Source organism: Microcaecilia unicolor, chromosome 5 (assembly GCF_901765095.1).
Source record: "Microcaecilia unicolor chromosome 5, aMicUni1.1, whole genome shotgun sequence".
Classification (NCBI taxonomy): domain Eukaryota; kingdom Metazoa; phylum Chordata; class Amphibia; order Gymnophiona; family Siphonopidae; genus Microcaecilia; species Microcaecilia unicolor.
This window is the reverse complement of record NC_044035.1, coordinates 53,121,306-53,131,522: the sequence shown is the minus strand read 5'-3', so window position 1 is coordinate 53,131,522 and position 10,217 is coordinate 53,121,306. Positions and strand designations below refer to the sequence as shown.

At 42.2% G+C, this 10,217-nt stretch overlaps 1 protein-coding gene across 1 annotated transcript in view; it reads right to left on the bottom strand.

The window, feature by feature from the left end:
- Positions 1-273: 273 nt before the first annotated feature.
- The window catches only part of LOC115470035 (zinc finger matrin-type protein 4-like), a 239,821-nt gene continuing 229,877 nt past the window's right edge, over positions 274-10,217 (bottom strand). Inside the window, exons 6-7 of the mRNA XM_030202900.1 lie at positions 9,946-10,061; positions 274-512 (exon numbers count right to left, since the gene is read on the bottom strand). Coding sequence (XP_030058760.1) covers positions 373-512; positions 9,946-10,061 — 256 coding nt within the window. The 3' untranslated portion in view covers positions 274-372. The remainder of the gene's footprint in view (positions 513-9,945; positions 10,062-10,217) is intronic.

The window sequence follows — 10,217 nt, the reverse complement described above, 5'->3', positions numbered from 1 at the left end:
CAGAATGATGATGAAATGCAGTCCACATCAAAATTTGCAAAAACACCCGGCTTATTCTGATTTTCAGAGTTGTGAGGTCTTACATGATTTAAATGTCATTGCATGTATGATCTCGCCTCAAGATATTTTATGTTTAAAAATTATTTTAAACAAAATTAATAAATAAACAAATCCTTAAGAATGTTAAGAACACTTTTTGACATCTTAAGGTTTTGCTTATATTTAATAATTTTGGAGATGCAATCCTTAGTTTTATATTTTCGCTGATACTATTGACCATCCCACATTTCAGAGCCCCAAGGAAGCTGAATTTTAGTTTAAAAAAAGATGTTGAATTTTCTAGTCAAGGAGCATCAGTGATTTCCTTCTAGGTCAAGACAAAATGCTACTTCCCATGTCCGTCCTACTGTAAAACAAAACAGTGTCCTGGAAGCAAGCTGCATTATCTGCTGCTGTCTGTGTTTCCGCTGGAGCTGGAGAACTCGTCCCACTATCCTTGTCTCTGTTTAACACTGGAATGAAAAGGTAAAGAAAAAGAGATTGAAGGAAAACTGTATGAAATACAGAGGTCTCGCTGCTATTTAGACAAGATCTTGTCCTCTATTATAGCTATTTCTATAAAACTCCTGCCTAGTCAATTTATTTGTTGATCCTTCCAACAGTCCAGCATTTTGTAAGGGGTCCTTTTACAAAGCGGTGGTAGAAAGTGCCTTAACGCATTCTTATGCAGGTCTTTCGTGTGCGCTGAGGCCATTTCTACTGCAGCCAGAAAATGGCCAAAGTTCCATTTTCTGAATTAGTGTCCAGGCGTTAATGTTTTCAAACAACAGTATTAATTGGAAGAGCAAAAATATATAAACAAAGTAATATCAAAAAACGTATTGCACTGAAAGACTGAGAAAGGTAACACTGACTGTTAAGAATTATACTTAAATAAATAAGCCTCAACTGCCCCAGGGAGAAGCCACAGACTTTTACAGTGTCCAACCCGACTGGGCTCTCTCTCATCGGCTTAAAAGAGGACTGCAAAAACTGCAGTGGAAAACAATTCTAAAAACAGAGAAAAAGCCACCTCAGAAAAAAAACAGTCACTCTTCATACCCAACAAAAACTATAAACTCACAATGTTACCTTTACTCAACTTCCTAATAGTGGTTTTGAAAAAAACAGTTCCAAGGGATAGAGCGTAGCATGCCACAAAATGGTACCACTTATCTTTATTTCACAGTGTCCATATCGCATTCGCTTTACAAAATCCTATGTTGAAGTGCTGCAAACTACAGGCTGCCATCCGCTCTTATCCCAAACCTCAACAAGGGCCCCCTTGGTTTGCGGAGCTGCGTCAGGAGGAGCTATTAGCATGTGGCCATTAACAAACAGTAGCGTGTGAGCCCTTACCACCACCTGTTCTGTAGGCAGTAAGGGCTCATGAGCAAATGCTGCACTACTGAGTTGGTGCACTACAAGGCCGACACATCAACTGATTAGCACCGAAACGCACACTCTCCGCTCCCCCCCCACCACCACCACCACCACCACCAGATACGTCCCCTTGGCCAAATAAATACAATTTTTTAGTGTGTATGGAACTTACTGTGAGATGTCTCAGTGCACCCTGAGTAAGCCTTTTTAAGCTGTGACAAGCATGAGTTAGTGCTTACCACAGCTTAGTAAAAGGACCCCTAAGCATAGGCATCAACTCTGTGGGTGCCTGAGCGCCCCCAATATTCTTCCCTGTAAGTCTGTAGATCTGGGGCATTAAGCTTCAAGGAGGTTTAATGACAGGAGATGGCATCAGCCTACCTGGATCATTGTGTGGGCTGAAATCAGTGAGCGGTGCTTGCCGCCATACTAAGGGACCAAAAAACATTCACAGTCAGGTATACATATAAAGTAGCACATATGAGTTTATCTTGTTGGGCAGACTGGATGGACCGTACAGGTCTTTTTCTGCCGTCACTTACTATGTTACCACGTTACATAATTGAAAACAATAGCAAACTTGTGCGGTTTATATTGTTTTATTAAATCTCCTTGGTTTTGCATTCTTTATATTAGGAGGAGATCGGGAGGGATGTAGGGGGAGTTAAGGGAAGGGTTTGGGGAGCTTTGAAGGGATCTGTGAAGGGGGAAGGGTTATATTTCAAAATGTATATGTCAGTGCTCCAGCACTTGCTTTGTTATTTACAATGCTGTATTGTGGTTTTCATTGCTACGTTATTCCCTGGATTCTATATAGCTTGACTAGAGATCCTCGCCGAAATCCAAGCATAATCTATAACAGTGCACGTAAGTTAATTGGCTTAATTGATAACAGCTCTTAACAAGCAATAATAAGCACTAATTGGCAATAATTAGAATTTACACACACAACTTGCTAAGTGTATTCTGTAGTGCAGTGCACCTAAATTCTAATGTGCACAGGCAAAAAGGGGTGTGATTATAGGCGTGAAAATGGGAGTTCCAAAATTTATGCGTATAGTTATAGAATATTACCCAATGTGCCTAACTCTACACACCAGGATTTATGCCACATTTTTGTTGGTGTAAATGGGGGCGCACAGTTTTAGACTGAGATATCAACTAAGCGTATTCTATATAATGCATCCAAATCTAGGTGCGACTTATAGAATACGCTTAGTCGGCATTGATTTCCATGCTGATTTTTTAGGCGCCATATATAGACTCCCCCATATGCCTATATTTTTGCTTATGCTGACAATAAAGCTATTTCTATTTAAAAGCATTAGCAAATTTATGATTTTTATGTAGATTTTTGACAGCTTTTTTTTTATTTATTTGAAAGCTTCCCATATGTATTTTATTTATTTATTAGAATTTATTTGTAAGTATATCACGAAAGAAGATATTTTGACTTAAAAATTGGAAATCATTAAAATAGCATAAAAAAATATTGTAGCTGGTAGAAACAGCAGTAATAAACTCTCAGGGGTCCTTTTACTAAGCCACGATAAAAAAGTGGCCTGCAGTAGTTTGAGCGTGTCTTTTGGGCGCACGTTGGGCCATTTTTTACCACGTCTAGGAAAAAGGGCCTTTTTTAAGGGGCCGGAAAATGGACATGCGCTAAAACTGAAACCAACACACGTCCATTTTCAGCCCGAGACCTTACCGCCTCCCACTGACCTAGTGGTAAGATATCACGTACTACCCACCAACTGCCGTTTACTGTTGGGTAGGTACCCCCTGGTAGAAAATAGAAAATATTTTTTACCGCCTGTTTTTGGAGCGCAGCAAATTTGGAATTACCGCCTGAGGCACATGGTAGCCAGGCAGAAATGTCAATTTGGCGCATGCTGGGGTGCGCATAGGCCCTTACACACCTTTGCAAAAGGGCCCTTCAGTATTTTGTGCTCATTTTTCTACACTGTTCTATACAATACAGTAATATACATGACCAAATTTCAGTGAGGATACCCTGTTACCTGATAGGTTCATCTTAACTGGTGATGTAAGCTTCCTTGGAAAGCCTTGTGTTATAAAGATGGAATATATTGAAAGTACATGGAAGTAAAATAAAACTCATTGGAGCACATAGAATCACATCTTCACAATCTCATTTGTAGAAGTTTACATTTTAGATACTAAAATGGATTATTCTGTTTTGAGCATGTTTCAGGGACAAGTGGTTTTATAAGTCAAAATAATAAAAATAAATATTTTGTTTCATTCAGATCTCTCATTTATTTGAACATAACATAACAATTGACCTCCAACTGTAATTAATCTATTGTCCAGTGCCCACACTTATTCTCAGGAGTACCCTATTCTTTTCCTTCCCTTGTCCTCCACTACCCCTCCCTGTTCCCATCTTTCTGTTCTTCTGTTTCATTTGTATGAATGATATCTTCTATTTCTTTCCTGTATTTTTTTACTGTAGTTCATTTCCCTTTCTATGATTTTAATTTTGTGTAAACTACGTTGATCTGCTCAGTTAAGCAAAGGTGTTAAATCAAGTACCAATAAACTAAACTAAACTAAACTAAATGGGCTAAATGTCTCTAATGCAGTACATTGGTTTTCTTATATTTGTTCTTGTGATGACTTATATTATTGCAAAACTGAAAACTCTTATTTCTTCTTTCTGGTGGATAATAAAAGGAGCTCATTGTGAACACTATCCACCCTAAAAGATTGTTTTGTGGCTGTACATGAAGAATTGTGATATTGCATAAATAAGCGTGTGTTTATGTTCCTAGTCATGCATCCAAAGGTTATGTAATCCTTTCAAGAAAGTCAGTTAATCATTTAACTTGGGGGAACATAACCACAGAGGCATGGTATGGTTACATTTTCATATGATAATACTAGAGGAGCCTAACTAAGGAACAGGTTATTTTGAGTTAGTCTTCACTGGGCCAAACTTGCTTTCCTTGTGCCATCACCATTCAGTTGGATAGGCAGTGCCTTTGTTTGTTTTTTTTAATATTTATATCCCACATTATCCCAAGCATGTGGCTTACATTTGAAAATACAGTGAACCAAAATAATAGAATTCAGTAACATCATGGGAGCAAGTAGATGGATATATCTAAAACATTTAACAAAGTTGAGATTAGCATATATACCCAATTGGACATTTAAAAGTCTGTCCTTTAATAATATCACATGTTTAGAAATCATAGCCATAAATATAGACAATTATTCAAACATTATCACATGCACACTCCAGAACAGACATCCACACACACATTGCAAACATAAACAAGAACTTCTACAGAGTACGTCCCAAACTTAATTTTTATGCCCCTCCATATGTCCTCTTTTAAGAGGACATGTCCTCTTTTTGGACGTCTTCAGATATGTCCTCTAGGATTTTTAATTTTTCGGGAAATGTCCTCTTTTTCTTTTATGTACTTACTAGCCGTGAGCCCGTGAAAACGGGCTACTTTTGGAATAGGGGGGTTCTGAGCCCCCCCCCCCCCCGGAGTCGCTGCCGCCGCCCCTCCACCCGGCCCAAGCAGCACTGTGAACTTACATCAGCATGCAGCAGCAGGCACATCAGCAAAGCTGCCATCGGGGCAGGCTTCCTTCTCTGCCTGTGTCCCGCCCTCGTGTGACGTAACGTCGGCGAGGGCGGGACAAAGGCAGAGAAGGAAGCCCGACGGCAGCTTTGCTGATGTGCCTGCTGCTGCGTGCTGATGTAAGTTCACAGTGCTCGGGCCAGATGGAGGGGCGGCGGTGACTCCGGGGGAGAGGGGAGGGGGAGCGGTTCCAACGTCTGCAGCATGCCTGTAGAGACTTCCCTCTCTGTCCCACCCCCGTCATCACGTATTGACGCGGGGGGGGGGCAGAGACGGAAGTCTCTACTGCGCATTTGCGAGTGAGTACGGTCACTCACCATTTATATGTTTGATGATCCACACCTACCCATATAATGAGAGAAACCATCTCTGTCCTATTAATAAATCTGGACACATGGGGGTGCTAAAGAGAGAGAAAGGCATTGCTGATTTCTTCTTTTTCCCTGCTGATTGAATCTGTCAAACGAATTTTGTTCGTACAGCACAACTTTAAGCATATGTCATGCATAGACTTTCACACAAATCTCAGAAGCCAGCCAAAGTTGTTGAGAGATATCTGCTCTTCTGATAAGTACGTTTGGGCTCAGGCCCAGTCAAAATCAAATCCAGAAGTTCTTGAAAAGTAGATTACTGCTGTACTGTAAGTAAGTCACTTTTTGGTGTATATTCATTAACTAGAGGCTACGATTAAATATTTCTTTAGCAAAGGTAGCAACCGTTTTTATATTTTCTATCCTCTTTTTTGTCTATACAAACATGGTAACCCTATCTGCACCAATATAACATATATTAGAGTGTCCCTATAACCAACCCCTCAAAATGACACACTAATTACGATTTAGAAGCAGGTACGTAGCCAGACTTCGAAGAGAGGGGGTCCAGAGCCCAAGGTGAGAGGGCACATTTTAGCCCCCTCCCCCCGCCTGCCACCGCCGCCAACTTTCACCTCCCGCCGCAACCCTCTCAACCCCCCCTTCCCGCCGCCAGCCCTCTCCCGCTGCGTACCTTTGCTGGCAGGGGACCCCAACCCCTGCCAGCCGAAGTCCTGTTCTCGGCCGTGTGGCATTGCTGACCCCCCCGCCGCCGCAACCCTCTCTGACCCCCCCTTCCCGCCGCCAACCCTCTCCCACCACGCACCTTTGCCAGCCGAAGTTCTCTCCTCGGCCATGCGGCGTTGCTTGCTGAATGATCTGATCAAGTTTCTGTGCGTGCGTCTGACATCCTGCAGGATGCGGCAGCAGATAGTTTGTTTTTAAAATCATTAACAAAAGAAACTCTGTTAGTTTAAAGTAATGTGTGCAAAGTGATAAAAATGTTGAGACAGGGAGAGAGAGAAGAAAGGAGGGTTAAGAAACCCAAAGAACTGAAACAACAATGTATCTAAGCATGAGATCATGAAGCTGTAAGACTATGGAAGGTGGAATATGCCATGTGCTGAACTATGCAAAGTTCTCACATAAAGGTTTAAAGATACAAAAATGCAGACCAAGCAGAACTAACAATAGATAGGGGCTCATTTGCTAGGGTGATGGAAATGTTTAGAGGACTGTCATATGATAATTAACAATGATGTATTAGGGGTTGGTAAATGTGATCAATATCCAATGAGAAACGTAGGGGCAGATACTTAATGTAACTAAAAAGAAAGGGTATAAAACCTGTAAACATTAAGGAGGGGTGTGCCTTTTGCTTCTAGAGGCACCCATCTTTGCAAAGGTGTATTTTGAAATAATTAAGACTTGCTCACCAAATCTGCTTTCATAAGTTCTTTTTGTATAAGTTCTCAGGTTATCTGGGGGCTATTTATAACAAAGGTGATTCCGTTCTGACAGTTCCTCTGTGTACATCCGTATGCTGCAAAAGCTGGCATGTTTCTATAACTGAGATTAAATATACATGCTACCACAGGATGTGGCAGCAGATAGTTTGTTTTGCGTCCAATAATATGGTGACTCCGTGTGTGTGTGGGGGGGGGGGGGGGGGGGGGGGGGGGGGGCTGGTTGCAACTTTTTGATATCATGCCATTTCCTGTCATTAAACCTTCTTGTTAAGCTCCATGATGCAGAACTACAGGAAAACACAGGAAGGAAATGCTTCTGTATCCTAGTTACTGCTCCCACCTCCCCGTGCAGCCTATTGGCTGGCTCTCCGAATCCCCCTGCAGTCTGTCCAATAGACTGCAGGGGAGGAGGGAGTTGTTGTAGCCTAACAGCTGGCAATGGGGAAGGCAAGTACAGCAGGCAGACACTGACAAAAGGAACAAACAGATTTAGATAACTTTATTGGCATGACAATTTTAAAGACAGAATATACTGGGAGAGGAATAAAGGGGGCAAGGGATGGAGGGATTGAAATTGGCTGGGAAAGAGAATGCTGCTCTGAAATGGTGGAAGAGGCAGAAGGCAGCTGTAAAAGGAAGAGAGGCTGGATGATGAGGACAGGGACTGATAGTGGAGCTGTAGGAGAGAAGTAGACACAGGCTGTGAGTCAGAGGAACTCAGAGGGGACATTAGCTGTGTGGAGGAATGTTGCTTGCAGAAGAAGACATGATTTGGGAGAGAGCAAGAAGAACAGGCAGAGGGGACACAAGCTGCAGACAGAAGAGCTGAAAGAGATGGTGAGTAGCTGTGTGGGACTGGGTCAAGAGTGAATGAGGGAAAGGGGCAGTGGTGTACTGGAGCCGGCTCGCAAGAGCCAGTTGTTAAATTTTTAGCATTTTGCGAGCCGGTTGTTCTGGCAGGGTGAGCCGGCATGGGCGTATTTTGGGGGGGCGAGGGTAAACTGTGGCGATGAGTTGGGGTTAGGGAGGAAGAGAGACTAGTGGGTCTTGCATTGCTACCCCTAGCATTTCTTTTACCCACAAGTCCTCCCTGTGTGTGCAACATCTGCTGTGCTCTTCATTTAAAGACAGCCTGGTCAGCTGTGCTCACAGCCCACCATGCTTTAATTTCCTTTATATGGACTTCGTAATTTGAAAAGTTGGTTCCTATGCCCCTAAGTATGCAAAATGTTGAAAGTCCTACATTGCTTGCAGGCCGATGGGTAGTTTGAATCCGAAGGTCTGCACATGAACTTTCAGCTGTAAGTTCTTCATGGAGTTTCCCTCTGAAAATTTAGGAGTCAACCAGTACTGTAGGATCCTTTGCACTTGTTTTATAGCAGGTGCAAAGTCTGTGGTCCAAAAGCACATGCAGTGATTTCAAAATCAAATCCCACATGTTGTTTGCCAGCCCTCCCCCTCTGTGACACTCATTAAAATAGCTGCATCATAAATCAGCTGTCCTGTGGAGATAGATGGAGGATAATTTTCAGCAGTCAATTTTACCAAGAGAGTGGCTTAGTTAGCAAGACAAAATCATTTGAAAACTGTTCTACGCATTTTGGACAGAGATATTTCATGAGTGTTCCTAATTTGATCCTTTTCTTTACTTTCATATTTACAGTTTAAAGACATTCCTTTCACTAATGTTCATGCCATTTTGTTTGGTTCTCAAAAGGTGATTTGTTACAGTACAGGTAGAACCCCTCTGCACTGAATTATTAAACTTCTCATCTCACTTGAGTCAGGAATAAGATATGAAAAAATACTTCAATAGTGACCACTGAATAGGCAAAAATGAATCCATTTCCTGCCTACTAAGAGGTGCACTGCGAGAGATCTTAGCTGGAAGCCCAGCCAGTCAGGGAAAGATAGTTGGACAAATCCAGCTCATTAACACAATTATGCTCAGAGTTTTCCCTAAGGAAAAGTTGTTTCTACACATTAATTATATCAGTCTGTTCCAGGATGCTGAAATGGTATTGTATCCTAAAAGAAAGACGATAGACTGAGGAGTAATCTAAGGAAATACTTCTTTATGGGAAGGGTGGTTGTGGCAGCGTGGACGGCAGATAGACTGGGAGTAGGGGTGTACTGACCATTTGGGCAACCGGGCAGTGCCCGAGGGCCCAGAGCCTCTGCACAGATGTCTGCCGCATACTACGACCCTCCCCAGTCCTACCTTTAAAGGCGCGCCGCTGGTGATCTAGTTGCCTTTGCGGGGGGGGGGGCATATTCTTTCCTGCCCGTTGGCCTGCCACTATTCCCCCTGCCCAGCACCGCCGTATTTTGAAAAAGATGACCGAGACACCCTGTGGAAGTCTCGCGAGACTGTCAAGAACTGCAAGACTACTGAGGGAAGTTTTGGCCGCCATTTTGAAAGCACGATGGTGCCGGCAGGCGGGGGAATAGTGGCAGTGCAGTGCACTCCTACTTCAATATGACATGTCTAGTGCATTCGATATGGTAGACCACAATATACTACTAAGTATACTCGACAGGATAGGAATCGGAGGGAATATGCTCTAAAGGATCAAGGGGTTCCTAACCACAAGGTCATATCAAGTAAAGTAAACCGTTAGAACACATCTTTGTATGTAGCAGTATATTAAGTAAATCAAATCAAACAGTGCTTGGTCTTCCTGCTGTACACTTACTTGTAAAAGTGCTACTATTCTGTACATTTACACACTTATGCGGCATGTAAATGTGAGCACTGAGTTACAGAATTGCGCTTCTTGAGGGTTGTATATGATAGTCCTGTGGTGCCTCACTCACTTGTTGCTAGCCTGCTTTCTCTGCCTTAAGACAGCATAGAGCAGGTCCTGGCTAGAACTGCAGGAAGGAGGGCCATAAAAGGGAAAATAACTATATTAAAAAGATAAATTTAAAAAAAAAGTATTCTAATGCATGTTAATTATGTATCAACAACCCTACCTCCCCACCAAAGTACTGATTTCTTGTCATCTTCTGGTAATAATGCAAGTTTCATAAGGAACTCAAGGGGTTGATTTACTGATGTCATCTCTATGAATTATGGCTACTACTGGCATTCCAAAAAAGAACAAGAGGTTTCTTACTCACTGTCCCACCGCTTTTGATTGGACTCCTCAGTTTGTGACGCCATGCAGAAAGTAGACGTAGCTTGAGGAACCTTTGGTTGCCGTTGCTTAGTCTCATCGTTAGTGTTCCCCTGAGTGCTTTTGAATAGAGAAAGAGACGAGCTGTGATACCTTTTACTCATTTATCAACACTTCCATGGAAAAAAATTATCAAAGAAACTGCAATAGAAGGTCTTCATTAACTTTTAGAAACATTTTATTGTCCTGTTTACTTACCTACGTACCCCACCTCTA